General features: G+C 42.7%; 1 protein-coding gene across 3 annotated transcripts in view; it reads right to left on the bottom strand.

Annotated features, from left to right (window-relative positions):
- Positions 1-17,573, bottom strand: part of RAF1 (Raf-1 proto-oncogene, serine/threonine kinase) — a 75,976-nt gene that overhangs the window by 9,593 nt on the left and 48,810 nt on the right. For 2 of the 3 annotated variants that reach the window (XM_070359235.1, XM_070359236.1), the window contains exons 3-10: positions 10,304-10,416; positions 8,340-8,442; positions 7,882-8,039; positions 5,701-5,799; positions 3,490-3,643; positions 2,832-2,891; positions 238-265; positions 2-129 (exon numbers count right to left, since the gene is read on the bottom strand). In XM_070359235.1, the coding sequence (XP_070215336.1) occupies positions 2-129; positions 238-265; positions 2,832-2,891; positions 3,490-3,643; positions 5,701-5,799; positions 7,882-8,039; positions 8,340-8,442; positions 10,304-10,416 (843 nt within the window). The remainder of the gene's footprint in view (position 1; positions 130-237; positions 266-2,831; positions 2,892-3,489; positions 3,644-5,700; positions 5,800-7,881; positions 8,040-8,339; positions 8,443-10,303; positions 10,417-17,573) is intronic. The other variant, XM_070359237.1, reaches the window with a different exon arrangement.

Here is a 17,573-nt window from a genome sequence, read left to right as displayed (position 1 = left end):
CAATTTTGTTCTTCTCCTGGGTGCTGGAGCCTGGCGCCCGCTCTCTCTGTGCAGGCGCAGGGGTTTTGGGCTGTGACCAGCCTGTTGGGCTCAAATTGTTGGGACTGCTGGACAAGGCTGAAGGGGAGCCTTAAGAGACAAGACAAACAGGATCCACTCATGGATAAGCCAACAGAATATACAACAGCATAAAGAGAAAGAGCCCGTTGCTGTCTGCTAAATGACTTAAGCAAGTACCTGATTCACTGTGACTTCGAATTGCATCCTGAAACAGAAAAGGAAAGCATCAATTTCTGCCCTAGAAAAGACGTTCTCTAGGGGACGGAGAGGGAGGATAAGGATTTACAAGAGCAAAAGAGATTATAAAATCTCTAAATCACAAAAGGTCTAGTTACATACACTAACTTTTCTTTGATTCAATTTATCAAATGTCTGTGGCCAGTATCTCCAGGACTGTTATTACATATTAGGAGGACTGATGCTAGTTTCTCATACACGATGGACATGACATTCTTTTTTCTCTGAAGAAAGCAATGCACACAGCAGACTAGTACTCTTTAAAGGAAGGCTAACAAAGTTACTATCAAGCTGAGAGATTTCCAATGGTTGGGGATCTTGCTCCACTGAAGCTCAGAAAAGTACTATTTTTCAGCAAGGGATTCAGTGCCCAGTTCATTCTTACTCCCCCAGGAGTTAGATTTGCGAAGGGTAAGCACCATGTCTACATACTTTATCCAAGCCTGAAATCATGGAAAGCTGGGAGACCCGTAAATCCCCTAGTCTGAAACCTACATTTTACATATAAGAAAACATATGGAAACAGGCAAAGGGACACGGGAAGGGCCACACAGCCAGCAGGTGGCAGAAACAGAACTAAAGATAACCACCCGAGGGCCTCAGCCAGGAGCACATCACCACAAATGTTCCTCAGACCCTGCGGGTGAGCTCGGAAATGAGCCACATTCTACTCAGGTGAGAGCTCAAAGGTTACCTTTAGAATTTATTAGAAACCGTTTAGTTGGAACAGTGTAGATCACAGGGCCCTCCCATGAGGCCTACATCCTCATTTTATAAAATGCTCACTTGGAGTATATAAATGACAACAACATAAAACCACTTCATCCCCATATCCTCGAAAAGGACATTTTTCTTGGAAGTCCTACTCTGTTTTGCTTGTGTAACCACAGATACTTTTTTCACAGAATTATTACCAGAATGCTCGCGCTCTGTGGTATCTTTACAAGAGATGAGAGAAATCACAGGCCAAGACCCCCAGCGTTGGCAGCCCCATCTTCAGAGTTTACCAATAAAGCCTGGTTCTAGGGTTCCCCAAACTGGTCAGTCTTCAGAATTACCTGGAGATGTATGTAAGAACACAGATTCCCAAGTCCCTCCACCAGTAGAACTGATCTAAGAATGTCTGGGAGAAAAGGTGGGAAATCTAGGAATCTGCATGCTTTTAAGAATGACAAGATGACTGCCAGGTGGACAATCCTTTATCCCAAAAAAACCTGAATTTCAGTAGAATATTTAGAGGCTGTAGTTTTACTATTCAACTAATCTATTGTTTTCAGTCAAAGCATGGCACAACGTATTTTTATTGACCAGAATTATATACCCCGTGCATTAGGATTTTTTCTTAATGCCATAGTAATTTTCTTCCCTGTTTTTCCTGTGCTAATTTCTACAGCTGGATTGACTTGTCATCTTGAAATCTAAATATTAAAGAGAACTAAGATGGTTTATACAAAGCAAGAAAGTGTACTTTAAAAATGCTGAATCAAATTTTTAAAACACAGGAGTCAAAAATTTGCTTTGCAAAAAAAAAAAAAAATTTGCTTTGCTTCTGAAGTACAGACAGGATTAAGCACAACAGGTGTGCCAGTTATTCTGCTGCTGCTGCTGCTAAGTCGCTTCAGCCGTGTCCAACTGTGCGACCCCATAGACGGCAGCCCACCAGGCTCCTCCGTCCCTGGGATTCTCCAGGCAAGAACACTGGAGTGGGTTGCCATTGCCTTCTCCAATGCATGAAAGTGAAAAGTGAAAGTGAAGTCACCAGTTTTTCTACAATTCAAGAATTTTCACTTTTAATGTTCCCTCTAACTATAATACAGTGTTTATACAAGAACAGATTATATATCAGAAGAAAACTGGTATATTACTGGCTATATTACTTGTATATTACTGGTAAAAACTGGCTCATCATAATAAAATAATAAGATTCATAGTCTGCATACACACCACCTCACAATAATCGTGTGATAACCAAAGTGCCCCTAAACGACCAATGTAGACCCCACACTCAAAGGACAAGTATATTAGAAATGACTTGAGGTCTGAGTACGGTGAGCTGTGTCTGAGGTCGAAGGTGGCCCTTAGGTTTTTCAAGGACCAATTCAGGATGCAGACAGCACAGCTGTCTCTGATTTAAAAAAAAAAAAACAACCTCGTATCAAAGGATTTTCAGGGTATACCAACCAAACTGACACATTTTGTTTCTAAACAAAATGCAAACAGATAGTGATGGTATTCAATATGAAGTAAATAAACTAGCATTAGTCTCTGGTTGAAAATTATTTTTAAAGAACAATTTTTAATACCCTTAGACTCAAAATCCCACCTGAGAAACTGATTTCACCTATCAACAATACCACATATGGTATTTTTTTTTAACTCCTAAACATGCTGCTGCCAAAAAAGAAAACATGAAAGCAAGTCTGATAAGAAACATAAAATGCAGTGATTGTTTCATTTTTGACAGTCTACTGTCTGACAGTCTAAGAAATCCTGTTAGTTTATAAGAAAGCAAAGGCATGAAGAAGAATACCTACTCTTCCCCTCACACAAAATCGTCTGGACCACGCCCTGGGAGAAGCATTCAGGCTGTTATTCTAGTCCAAAGCAATGAGAAATAAGAAGAATAAAGAACAAACGAAGTATTTTAAGTGTATTCAGTTGTTAATAAAGATGAACCAGAAAGCAAACCAAACAAACAGAACATACCATAAAGCAAAGCAAAGAAAAAGCAGTTTGAAAACACTTGCTTTGGGTACTTTCATATATCCCTAAATATCTGCTTATTAAAACCTTAGGACTCCACCCTTTTATTTCTAAATAAAATCACAAAGTCTTTCAGAGAGTTCATAGTCCTCTATCGCTATTATTTTCTTTTCCCCACTCCCCCTCCAAAAAAACAGGACTCTCTATTCTAACTTATCCACTAGTTCACTGAAATTCTCTTCATATCTAACCTGGAAAGAATGAGCTCAAATGTTAACATCTCTTCAGGAAATTTCAGTTCTCCATTTGAATGATATACCAACAGGATTATTAAGCTAGTCTGAGGATACAGTGAATAAGAAATTCGGAAAGTCCAGGGGCCTGAGAAACTGCTGCAACATTCCTTACCAGGTTAGAAACCCAGAACTCTCTGACGCAACTGTCAGCCCGCCCGACGGCTGACTCCTGCCCCCCACCGCGGGCCGTTACCTCGATCATCCTGCTATCCACAGGCAGGGTGGCGCTGACCATGTGCACGTTGGGCGTGGACGTCGACCTCTGCCTCTGGGAGAGCGAGCCTTCAGAGGAGGGGCTGGAGGCGCTGAATGTGAAAGCGTGGGGTGTGGAATATCTGTGCTGGGAACTAGGCGACAAAGAGAAAGAAAAGTCCATGGCTGACACTCGGGCCTCTGGAATGGAAAGATCTTTCAACTACTTACTTCATTAACATACTCGGGACAAACCCTACTTACACTATGACCTTCGACAAAAGTATTCCTTTCTTTTGTCAATCTAAATATGCACCATTAAAATTTTTTCTTCTGTTGAGGTGCCTCTGCATGCAAATTTTTAAAAAGGAAATAATATACATGCTCAGAATTCACGTAAAAAGAAATGGTACTTCAATAAATCACGTCTACAGAATACGCCAAAATTTTAGACCATCTCAACACCACCCTCTACAATTAAGCTAGCTGGAACTTTCCCAGGTTCACTTCGAGACTAAATTAGAAAACCTGAAGGAAGATGTCTAACCGTCTTAGACCTGCCCAGCGTGCCTGCACACAGGCAGCACTTTACTCATGGGCATCCTCTCCCCATAAACGGCTCACAAAATCAATTACAATGACTTTGATTTTCAGATCTGCATACCTCTGACGTTCATCCCTGGCTTCTTTTACCCAATGCCACTCTCCCACCAGCCAAACTGGGAACATGCATTCAGTGTAACACTGTCATTTGCTCAAAAGATTACTCTGGGTTTCGTTCAGACAAGGTTAGCACCATGCATGAATTCAAGGGATGAAAGACTTTTTCAAGAGAAATTGTTCCTCGGCCTTGAAAAGTTGCCTTTCCAGGCAATTCAACATGAATGGCCTCAGAGGCCTGGCTTCTTCTATCTAAATATTCAGAAGCAAGTACAGTTTTTCAGTCAGACATGCTTTTCAAATTATCAAGAAAAATAAAGGTCATTGAACAATACATCCAAGTATCATTTCAATACAAATTCCTTATTCTAAGATATGCTGCCTTGAATCATTTCCATGTTAGTTTTACAAAGGCCATTAAATATTATATGACTACATATAAATTAAAGTCAGATATTTTGGGCAAAGATGTTGAATTATTTTAGGTTCCAAATTCATGTGTAAAACTGAGTGAGGCATGTGAACTCAACAAAACTTATTTTAAAGTTGGAAAACAGAATAAAGACAGATTATGTGCAAACTTACAGGCACATTAAAATGGATTATTTATATTAAAAATCTAATTAGATTTTTTCAAGATAGCAGTTTATTAAACATCATGGTTTTAGCAATGCAAGGCCATAATAAGTATTTCAAAGTCGAGGGTCTTATTTTTATTGAATCACCGTATATCATTTTGGGACCCTTTCCCTGAGGCTCACTGCATACTGACAAAGGCAAATCTCAAAGTCTTTAAAATGTAATGAATGGATAAAGAAGAAGTGGTACATATATACATGAGAATATGAGTCAGCCATAAAAGGAAAAAAACAGGATCATTTGTAGAGATGTGGATGGATCTAGAGTCTGTCATACAGAGTAAGTCAGAAAAACAAATGTCAAATATTGATGCATGTATGTGGAATCTAGAATCACGGCTCCAAAGAATCTATTTGCAGGGCAGCCCTAGAGACCCAGACATAGAGAACGGACTTGTAGACACAGTGAGGGAAGGGGAGGGTGTGATGAACTGGGAGATGAGGACCGACATATATACACTACCGTGTAAGACAGACAGCTAGAGGGCCGCCACTGTACAGCGCAGAGAGCTCAGCTCTGTGAGATGATGGCCTAGAGGGATGGGATGGGAGAGGGAGGGGATACCTGTGTACACACAGCTGATTTACTTCACTGCAGAGGGGAAAGTAACACAACATTGTAAAGCAATTACATTCCAATAAAAAATACAAAAACAAAACACACAAATGAGATATAACGAACACACCAGGATACCAGAATTAATTATATTCACTTTCCAGAATTTAAGAACTAAAGGACTACAAAAAGAAAGTTCCACATTTTGCTCTAACACCAATGCTGAGTTCCACAGAGGCTGCACAGAGTGTACATGGAAAGAGACAGGAACCCAAGGGAACTCCTGTCCTCTGTGTTCACACTTTCAATCCCATCTGCCCCAGTACAACTTCCCATAAAAGCAGTAGGTGCAAAGTACCCAGGAGGTATCCGGGAAACAGACTCTCGCATCCGACGCATCGTCAAAGAAGGCAGCGCTGGGACCCCGCCATCACCAACAGTGGAATTTGGGAACAATCTAAATGAAATCAGAGAAAGACTGGTTTACAGACTTGCAGTAGTGATTTTACAGTCAGCCTACTTGGCCTTCCAAACTGAGCTTCTCCTCATCACACTTTCCTGGACCATTTTAGGCTACTCAGAGTAAGTTGCTGGCCAGCTATTTCTTATTGCTCACGTCTCCTGGGCCACAGGATCCCGGAGGGGAAGAGGATTCAGACATAGCAGCTCGGCAGTCCCTGATCAACAATCAGGCCTCAGAATTGAAGCCAGGGAGGAGACTCAGGAGCCCCTCAGAGCGGTGGTCACTTTCTCTCTCTGGGTTTCAGTCTTATCCTTTCTACTGTGGGCAGTTTGGAGGGGACGTGGATGGGCATGTCGGTTATGATGAGAGCCAATCACATTCATCGGAGAAGGAAATGGCAGCCCACTCCAGTACTCTTGCCTGGAAAATCCCATGGACGGAGAAGCCTGGTAGGCTGCGGTCCATGAGGTCGCTAAGAGTCGGGCACAACTGAGCAACTTCACTTTCACTTTTCACTTTCCTGCATTGGAGAAGGAAATGGCAACCCACTCCAGTGTTCTTGCCTGGAGAATCCCAGGGACGGGGGAGCCTGGTGGGCTGCAGTCTATGGGGTTGCACAGAGTCGGACATGACTGAAGTGACTTAGCAGCAGAGTAAGTTTTGTAAGTAGCTCAAATCACGTCCAACTCTTTGCGACCCTACAGACTGTGGCCCGCCAGGCTCCTCTATCCATGGAATTCTCCATGCAATATTGGAGTGGGTAGCCATTCCCTTCTCCAGGGATCAAACCAGGGTCTCCTGCATTGCAGATGGATTCTTCACCACTGAGCCACCCGGGAAGTCCACCAATGGACCACCAACCTAAGTGACTGGCTTAAATGACTACAAAACGTGGACGATCTTGACCTGCCAATGAACACAGAGTCTCTAGTGTGCACTTCTAGGAAATACTGGCCTAATGTCCAACTACATCGAAATAGTGTTTTTTAAAAAATCTATATATAGTAGGGCACTTTGTAACCTAAATCATATAGCTTTTCTGGAAACATTCTGTCTCAGAAATGCACAAATGGTAAGACTGAGGTATGAAGGACAGATCACCGTCAGCACCAAAAGTCATACATAGAGAAAAAGTGATATTCACATCAACTGGGCATCTTCCCTCCATGAGATGAGCGCTCAGTGACTGGAAAGCTCACGCGTTCTCACATAAGGCTCACAAGAATGCTGCAGCCAGGGGATGCCCTCTTCTACAGATGCGTGAGCCAAAGCTCAGAAGTAATGACAGTTAGTTAATGCAACAGTGAAATTCTGACCAGTGTCTGCTGGACTCCAAAGTCTGTGCTACTTACAAAGTTCTCTCTGCAAAAGAGAGAAGTTCTCTCTGCAAAAGCTACATGTGACTACCACGAAAGCAAAACAGGTGCTCCCATGATGGCTTCATGATAACACGCCTCTATTTTTCTAGTGCCCTCAAAAAGGGGTAAAGTGCAACTCCAACGTTTCCTGTCCCTGTTCACAGGTTTTAAGAGGTGCTCTGGAATACTTCTTTATTAAACCTTACTAAAAAAAATAGTTTGTCTATATGGAATATATTTGAGTAACTGGCTTGTCGTCAGAGGGACATATGTGTTTAAGGTTACTGTAAAATCATTTGAAGACTACTGTTTTCCCTAGTTTGAGGTGAAGAAAACAGCACCAACCATACCTACTACTCCTTCTCTGCAGAAGAGGTCTTGTCAGCATTATTTAATACAATACAGAGGAGTGTCTCCTAGCAACCCAGTAAACCCTGGGGGCTCTCCATGTCAACGTGCTCTTTGTCTTACAGAATCACAGTATATCAATCTCTAGATGACAGTCCTCCCAGCTGTTTTAGAAAGTTGTATACAAGCCACACTAAAACTTACTGATTTCAGAACTGTCGTATTTCTAAAGTAGATCATTTCCAGATCATGATAATTCACTTAGAAAGTCTAAAACCCAGACCTGTCAGTCAAATACACAATATGCACCCTCCAAGGGGGTATACCTCCCTATCCCCTTATATTCTTTGAAAAAAGAACAATGCCTTACAAGAGCTGTCTGATATTACTCCAGTCCACACACATAGTGGGTACTTTGGTGCTACAATGCTCGTGAAACTTGTAGCCACAAGTCTGACATCTAAATCCATTTAGCAAGAACTTCTGACAGATGTCACAGAAGGCAAGCTTCAGGAAGGTTTTCCGAGCCTGGAACAAGAATACAGGTGTGTAAATTATGCTGAATAAAAGACAAAATAATTTCCTCCTTGGCCCCCATGAGGTTTTATTACAATGGAGAATCATACTTCCAACATTTGTAATAAAATTCATACATAGAAACTGAAGTACATCTGTGATCTAGTGAAACCTAAACTGCTTTACTGTAAACAATAATAGCATAGCTTTAAACAATCCAACAACATACATGCTTATTATCTCTGAGAAATTCCTACTGTGCCAGCCAAAGCACCCAACATACCACAAAGAGAGAAGAGATCCGCCACTTACAAAGTTGTGTGTTGTGAGGGGAACATGATCCAGGAAATCCACTTGAAGTTCCTCTCCGATCAACGAGGCAGCATCAGTATTCCAATCTAACCGTGCTTTTTTACTAAAGAGGATTTTTAAAAGCATAACACAAAAGGGAAATATTTAAACAAGGTAAAAGAGTTGAATACCAGTAAATAATAAATACCATTTAGCTCATGCTACACAAGCCCCATACAGCACTAACATTTAATTCATACAACAAATCCATAAAGCAGGCATTCTTACCTCCATCTTAAAAACAAGAGAACTGGGGCTCTAAGAAGGTAATTTGGCTCAAGGCTACACAGAGTTTAAAGACCTATTTGGAATCTAGGTCAGTCAGACTCCAAATGGGTACTCTTAGAATAAAGTTTTCCTTAAACAATGCAATAAAACAATCTCATAATGAAATCTGCAATAAACTGGACATCTTTAAACATTAGAATCCTATAAAAATCCTATAAAACGGGTTAAAAATATTGTGAGAGTAGCAAAATATAATCTTCACTAGCCTATTTCACTCTTGAAAATAAGTAGAAAGGAATCACAAACGAAATGCACTTTTTCTATTAATAATGGGCTCAACTCTGTAGAACTGTTTATAAATATAAACTGAGGAAAGACTTAAGTGTCTTAATATTTACTCTGAAACTATTCTTTCTGTGCCTACACGAGACATAAACGCAGGTATATGTAAGTAAAAATGAATGCCCAACTCCTTTCCTGTGTCCTGTGCAGTCCATCCGGCCCATCTCCTGAAGGAAGAAGACCCTAGGACAGGAAGAGAACACTGCGTACACAGCGCCATTCAAACCTCTCCCTTTACCTACAAGAAGCCTTCAGAGCCATTTGTCTGATTATCTAACAGGAAACAATCCATTCCTTAATATAATTCCCTGAACTGGGTACAGGAAACCCAACATGACTCCATTTCGCCCTAGTGGCGAAGATGAGGGTTGTGCTGTCTTCTGATCAGCCCTCAGGTACTCTCCACCCAAGGGAGAACTGAGGATGGCTCCAAACAAACGTGCCTGGACCGGGGGGCTCAAGCCCCCCCCACCATCTCAGCACCCCAATATCTAAGGAGCTCTATGCATGAGCCTGGGGACCAACCCGCAATTGTACCCAGACAGAGCTGCCATCTGCTTCAAAGATTTGCACTTCAGCAAAAAGCCTCCGAAGCTGAAAGGAGCATCATCAACAGATGACTTTATGCTCACCCTTCTGAGCAGACTCATTCCCTAGGCTCCTCTCTCAAACTAGGGAGTACCTTGAAAAATAGAACATGCAAGCGAAAAAAGAAGGGAAAGTTAAGGTATCATCCCAGATTTCTGGGGAGACGATAACAGGTAACGGATAGTCACAGACAGCTCTGATGCTTCAGAGTATTTATTATTATGACTCCTAGACTGTGAGATGATGTCTCTATCTTTCCACCATCATTAGAAATAGGATATTCTATGGATCATCCCTGAAGCAAATTCTCCTGCATCTTTTACCCCTGTGTCTATCAAACTGCTGGGATTTAGTAGAACTGAATAAAAATGAGTGAATTGTAAAAGTTTCTCTCTTACAGACAACATTCTTTAACTATAAATAATAAGGCAAACACTTTCTGAGTACCCGTTCTGTTAACTGCCTTACAGCAAATACAAAAGCCTTGCTCTGAAGAAACATACCATCTGACGTTACTGCTTCCTTCTGTGGAAACAGTATCCAACACCTAACATGTATTTTATTTTCCAATGTGATATTTAAGCAAAATGTTCAAGGTCTTGGTATCTTACTTTTCTAAGCTGTCTCTTTATAAACAAGATATTCAAATATTCACTGTTCAATAGGAAGCAAGTACTTGTTTTTTGTTTAATGGAAACGGTTATTATCTGAAGCTAGGAGATCCTTACTAGTATGAAGGCAGACCTGGCTGACTTTCAAGCTCTTACCCCTTGTGTTCGTGGAGAAGTCTGAACACTGCACAGCACTCTGGTTGCAGGCCCCTCACCTTGAGAGCTTTCATGAGGCAGTCATGCAAGCTCATTCCATTCCGCACATTGACCTACAAACGAAGGACCCCCGTTAGAACAAACACAGGCTGTGCAAGCATACTCCTTGGAAAGTAAGCACAGAATAAAGGCATCGGTCTGTAAAGGTGTAAGGAGAGAATGTAGGACAGCACTGCTTGGACAGCTGACCCCTGAACAACACGGCTCTAAACTGCACAGGTCCATTTACACGTGGCCTTTTTTCAGTAATAAATACCACAGTACTACATGAGTCGTGGTTGTTTGATCCAAAGGCTACGGAACAGGAGATACACAGCAACATACCCAGGGGCTGACTATAAATTATATCTGAGTTCGCAACTGCACACAGGGAGGGCACCCATAACCCTCAAGTTGTTCAAGAGCCAACTGTGATGGCAAATCCATACACAGGGGGAACAACCAGGATGCCCAGCGACAGGCGAGAGCTGGGATAAAGCACTGAACATCAGCATGTGCCACGCTGTGCTGTTACTATATTACTTCTAATGACCTGTCAGAAGGGGTCAGGTCCCCCCATCTTAATTGGGGGAAAATATTTTTCAGAATAACACAAAGAGTAGTATTAGATTCAAAAGATTACATCTGACAGAGTGCCTGAAGAACTATGGACAGAAGCTCGTAACACTGTACACGAGGCAGTAATCAAAACCATTCCAAAGAAAAAGAAATGCAAGAAGGCTAAGTGGCTGTCCGAGGAAGCTTTACAAATAGCTGAGAAAAGAAGAGATGCAGAGGAGAAAGGGAAACATATACCCAACTGAATGCACAGTTTCAGAGAACAAAGAGAGATAAAAAGGCCTTAAGTGAACAATGCAAAAAGAGGAAAACAATAGACTGGAAAAGACTAGAAATCTCTTCAAGAAAACTGGAGATATCAAGGGAACATTTCACGAAAGGACTGGCAAGATAAAGGACAGAACGGGTAAGGACCTGACAGAAGCAGATGAGATCAAGAAGTGACAGAATACACCGAACTATTTAAAAAAAAAGGTCTTAATGACCCATAATCATGATGGTCTAGTCACTCGCCTAAAGCCAGATATCCTGGAATGTAAAGTAAAGTGAGCCTTGGAAAGCACGACTACAAACAAGGCTAGTGGAGGTGACGGAATTCCAGCTAAGCTATTTAAAATCCTAAAAGGACGACTTCCCTGGTGGTCCATGGTTAGGACTCTCCACCTCAGGACTCTCCACTTCCGCCACAAGGGCCACAAGGGTTGAATCCCTGGTCAGGGAACTAAGAAATAAATACATTTTTTAAATAAATAAATAAAAGCCAAAACATGACGCTGTTAATGTGCTGCACTCAGTTCAGTTCACTTCAGTCGCTCAGTCGTGTCCGACTCTTTGCGACCCTATGAATCGCAGCACGCCAGGCCTCCCTGTCCAGCACCAACTCCCGGAGTTCACTGAGACTCACGTCCATCGAGTCAGTGATGCCATCCAGCCACCTCATCCTCTGTCGTCCCCTTCTCCTCCTGCCCCCAATCCCTCCCAGCATCAGAGTCTTTTCCAGTGAGTCAACTCTTCGCATGAGGTAGCCAAAGTACTGGAGTTTCAGCTTTAGCATCATTCCTTCCAAAGAAATCCCAGGGCTGATCTTCAGAATGGACTGGTTGGATCTCCTTGCAATCCAAGGGACTCTCAAGAGTCTTCTCCAACACCACAGTTCAAAAGCATCAATTCTTCGGTGCTCAGCTTTCTTCACAGTCCAACTCTCACATCCATACATGACCACAGGAAAAACCATAGCCTTGACGAGACGGACCTTTGTTGGCAAAGTAATGTCTCTGCTTTTGAATATGCTATCTAGGTTGGTCATAACTTTCCTTCCAAGGAGTAAGCGTCTTTTAATTTCATGGCTGCAGTCACCATCTGCAGTGATTTTGGAGCCCCAAAATATAAAGTCTGACACTGTTTCCCCATCTATTTCCCATGAAGTGTTGGGACTAGATGCCATGATCTTAGTTTTCTGAATGTTGAGTTTTAAGCCAACTTTTTCACTCTCCTCTTTTACCTTCAACAGGCTTTTTAGTCCCTCTTCACTCTCTGCCATAAGGGTGGTGTCATCTGCATATCTGAGGTTATTGATATTTCTCCCGGCAATCTTGATTCCAGCTTGTGCTTCTTCCAGCCCAGCGTTCTCATGATGTACTCTGCATATAAGTTGAATAAGCAGGGTGACAATATACAGCCTTGACGTACTCCTTTTCCTATTTGGAACCAGTCTGTTGTTCCATGTCCAGTTCTAACTGCACTCAATATGCCAGCAAATTTGGAAAACTCAGCAGTGGCTACAGGACTGGAAAAGGTCAGTCTTCATCTAGAAAAGGTCAGTTTTCATTCCAATACCAAAGAAGGGCAATGTTCAAGAATGTTCCAACTACCATACAACTGCACTCATTTCACATGCTAGCAAAGTTATGCTCAAAATTCTTCAAGTTAGGCTTCAGCAATACGTGAACCAAGAACTTTCAGATGTACAAGCTGAGTTCAGTAAAGGCAGAGGAACCAGAGATCAAAATGACAACATTCGATGGATTACAGAGAAAGCACAGGAATCCCAGGAAAACACCTACTTCTGCTTCACTGGCTATGTGAAAGCCTTTGGGTGGATCACAACAAACTATGGAAAATTCTTAAAGAGATGGGAATTCCAGACCACTTTACCTGTCTCCTGCGAAAACTATATCCAGGTCAAGAAGCAACAGTTAGAACTGGACATGGAACAATAGACTGGTTCCAAATTGGGAAAGGAGTACATCAAGCCTGTATATTGTCACCCTGCTTATTTAACTTACATGCAGAGTACATCATGTGAAATGCTGGGCTGAATGAATCACAAGCTGGAATCAAGAGTGCCAGGAGAAATATCAATAACCTCAGATATGTAGATGATACCACACTAATGGCAGAAAGTGAAAAGGAACTAGAGTCTCTTGATGAGGATGTAAGAGGAGTGAAAAAGGTGGTTTCAAACTCAACATTCAAAAAACAAAGATGATGGCATCCAGTCTCATCACTTCATTGCTAATACAAGGGCAAAAGGTAGAAACAGTGGCAGATTTTATTTTCTTGGGCTCCAAAATCACTGCAGACAGTGACTGCAGCCATGACATTATAAGATGCTTGCTCCTTGGAAGGAAACCTATGACAAATCTAGACAGCACATTAAAAAGCTGAGACATCACTTTGCCAATAAAGGTCCGAATAGTCAAAGCTATGGTTTTTCCAGTAGTCATACAGGTATGAGAGTTGGACCATGAAGAAGGCTGAGCGCCGAATAATTGATGCTTTTGAACTGTGGTGCTGGAGAAGACTCTTGAGGGTCCCTTGGCTGCAAGGAGATCAAACCAATCAATTCTAAAGGAAATCCACTCCCAATACTTGGTGGAAAGACTGACGCTCCAGTACTTTGGCCATCTGATGCATAGAGCTAACTCACTGGAAAAGACCCTGATGCTGGGAAAGATTGAAGGCAAAAGACGAAGGGGGTGACAGAGGATGAAATGTTTAGATAACATCTCCAACTCAATGGACATAAGACTGAGCAAGCTCCGGGATATAATGAAGCACAGGGGAGCCTGGCGTACTGCAGTCCATGGAGCTGCAAAGAGACACACATGACTTAGCAACTGAACAATGACAAGAAGATTATTTAAAGGGTGGGGAACCTATATATGTCTATATATGTCATATGCATGTGAAAAAATAGCTCTTACCCCTAAGAGAAAGTGGTTTCTTGTTGTTTAGTCACTAAGATGTGTCTGACTCTTTTTGACTCTATGGACCATAGCCCACCAGGCTACATGGAATTTCCCAAGGGATTTCCAAGGCAAGAATACTGGAGTGAGTAGCCATTTCCTTCTCCAGAGGATCTCCCCGTCCCAGAAATCAAACCCACGTCTCCTGCATTGGCAAGCAGATTCTTTAACACTGAACCACCAGGGAAGCCCCAAGAGAGAGTAGTTGGGAGAGAGAAAATGATCAACTTTCCCTTTCTACCTGTATGCAGGTCAGGAAGCAACAGTTAGAACTGGACATGGAACAACAGACTGATTCCAAATAGGAAAAGGACTACATCAAGGCTGTATACTGTCACCCTGCTTATTTAACTTAGATGCAGAGCACATCATAAGAAACGGTGGGCTGGAGGAAGCACAGGCTGGAATCAAGATTGCCGGGAGAAATATCAATAACCTCAGATATGTAGATGACACCATCTACAAGTGAAGAAGAACTAAAGAGCCTTTTGATGAAAGTGAAAGAGGAGAGAGAAAAAGTTGGCTTAAAGCTCAACATTCAGAAAACTAAGATCATGGCATCCGGTCTCAGTGGAAACAGTGGCTGACTTTATTTTGGGGGGCTCCAAAATCACTGCAGATGGTGACTGCAGCCATGAAATTAAAAGATGCTTACTCCTTGGAAGGAAAGTTATGACCAATCTAGACAGCATATTAAAAAGCAGACATTACTTTGTCAACAAACGTCTGTCGAGTCGAGGATATGGTTTTTCCAATGGTCATGTATGGATGTGAGAGTTGGACTATAAAGAAAGCTGAGCACAGGAGAATTGATGCTTTTGAACTGTGGTGTTGGAGAAGACTCTTGAGAGTCCCTTGGATTGCAAGGAGATCCAACCAGTCCATCCTAAAGGAGATCAGTCCTGGGTGTTCATTGGAAGGACTGATGTTGAAGCTGAAACTCCAATACTTTGGGCACCTGATGTAAAGAGCTGACTCATTTGAAAAGACCCTGATGCTGGGAAAGATTGAGGGCAGGAGGAGAAGGGCACGACAGAGGATGAGATGGTTGGATGGCATCACCAACTCAATGGACATGAGTTTGGGTAAACTCTGGGAGCTGGTGATGGACAGGGAGGCCTGGCATGCTGCAGCTGAGCGACTGAACTGAATTGACTGAAGTTGTTTGACTCAATGAAATATTCATGCAAACATAAATATCCACCAGAAATGAAAATTAACCAATCCAATCTATGACATGAGTTCTTTGTATCAAAAAAATTTGTATTTCAACTTATTTTCAACAAAATGGTTCATCTTCCTAACCAAAAAGCCGTCTCACATACACTGCACAGTAGAGGGGGGCAAGAAGGTAGTGGAGGAAATAAAGCCTCTGCCCCGCTGTCAGGGCAAACAGCACTGCTGGTTTAAACACGTGTGCACACCCATCCAGTAGTCTCAGCAGTATAGACCCCTTCATACCCCCATGTACCCGGTCCTCAGGAGCTCAGTAGGCACTTCAGAGCCTAACAGAAAGTGTGAGCACCCAGCATGCTAATATCAGCAGCTAGATAAACATTTCAACCAAGATTTTAAGCATTTCAGTAAGAGCCCTATACAGTGTTTTTAAAGCCAATAAACTTAATCAAAAGGAAGGCAACTACACTCAGAATGGGCAGCAGGGTGAGCAGAATGAGATTTGCAGTGTTTGCAAACTGCCCACAGTGGAGTCCTTCTGCTGAAAATGTGACAGCTGCCAGTGGCCAATCCAGCCCCTTTCCAGAGAGAGGTAAGTGATTTTTTATTTTAAAGGTTTAGAATATTTTCAACTGTCCATCTTCAATGTTTCACAAGTTTATTTTTAAGGCTTCTTGAAGCAGTGATATCCTTAGAAATATCCCACTAACTTCCAGCTTTTCAGAAACAAAACAACTCAGTAAAGGGAGAGACTGATCTGAACTGTGAAGACACCAAGAATGAAGACAATGAAAAGTAATAAACACTCACGCAGTAAGAGAGCCAGGACCTGCGTCAAATACTGTGCAGTAGTACTCTGAAAACTGAAAAGTGATATCGGTGATATTTAATCTTCATTAGAAGCCAGAGCTCCAAGAGCGAGACAGTTCTTTAAATATCCTCTAATCCAGCGGGGTTCCCAAACGTGGCTGGTATTAGAGTCATCCGAGGAGCCTGGGAAAATGTATTTTCCCAGCCTGCCCCCTCTAACACACTCATCTGATTCAGTTCATCCTGACCGAAGCTCAGGAATCTGTAGCTTAAGCTGCTTCTGACGTGATTCCAGTGGTAATTAAAGAGCCTGAGCTCTGATCCAATCACTCATCTAGTAAAAAGCAGCAGCAGTAAGTCAGAGAGACACACATTCACAAAACAAATGACAAGAAAAACTCAAAAACCAAGCGACTACTAATTATTCTAAAAATCACTTATCACACATACACCCTCTCTGTCACTCTTCTCTCTGGACTCCCCATGGATACGTGCTGTCATCAGTTACGGTCTGACGAATCTCTGGAGCCCACTAAGTGATTATAACAGTCATTCTGGGCTCCGGCAGTGAAGCAACCTGGGGATGACTAGAAACAGCTGACTGGCCGAGCCGGCCAGCACATGACGCCTTCCTCCTTCAAGGTACCCCTGGAGCTGGGTACTCTGATACCAGCCACGTTTGGGAACCCCACTGGATTAGAGGATATTTAAAGAACCATCTCATGGCACCCCACTCCAGTACTCTTGCCTGGAAAATCCATGGACAGAGGAGCCTGGTAGGCTGCAGTCCATGCGGTCGCTAAGAGTCAGACACGACTGAGCGACTTCACTTTCACTTTTCACTTTCATGCATTGGAGAAGGAAATGGCAACCCACTCCAGTGTTCTTGCCTGGAGAATCCCAGGGACGGGTAAGCCTGGTGGGCTGCCGTCTCTGGGGTCGCACAGAGTCAGACACGACTGAAGCGACTTAGCAGCAGCAGCAGCAAAGAACCGTCTCGCTCTTGGAGCTCTGGCTTCTAATGAAGATTAAATGTCACCGAAATCACTTTTCAGTTTTCAGAGTACTACTGCACAGTATTTGACACAGGTCCTGGCTCTCTCAGTGTGTGAGTGTTTCTATCAGAAGCACACAGTCCACCTCTGGTCAAAGAAACAAGAGAAACTAGCTTTCTCTGATAGAACCTTCTCAAAAGCTGCTGCAGGTGTCATGCTTTTCAAATCGGTGGTCCCCAGCCCCCAGCTGCACTCAGCTGAAGGCTATCGAGGACACACTGATGTAGGAAACTCTCAGAAACCATCCTGCTGCCGCTAAGTCGCTCCAGCTGTGACCGACTCTGTGCAACCCCATAGACGGCAGCCCACCAGGCTCCTGTGTCCCTGGGATTCTCCAGGCAAGAATACTGGAGTGGGTTGCCA

Source organism: Bos mutus, chromosome 22 (assembly GCF_027580195.1).
Source record: "Bos mutus isolate GX-2022 chromosome 22, NWIPB_WYAK_1.1, whole genome shotgun sequence".
Classification (NCBI taxonomy): Eukaryota; Metazoa; Chordata; class Mammalia; order Artiodactyla; family Bovidae; genus Bos; species Bos mutus.
This window is presented reverse-complemented; position numbering and strand designations above follow the sequence as displayed.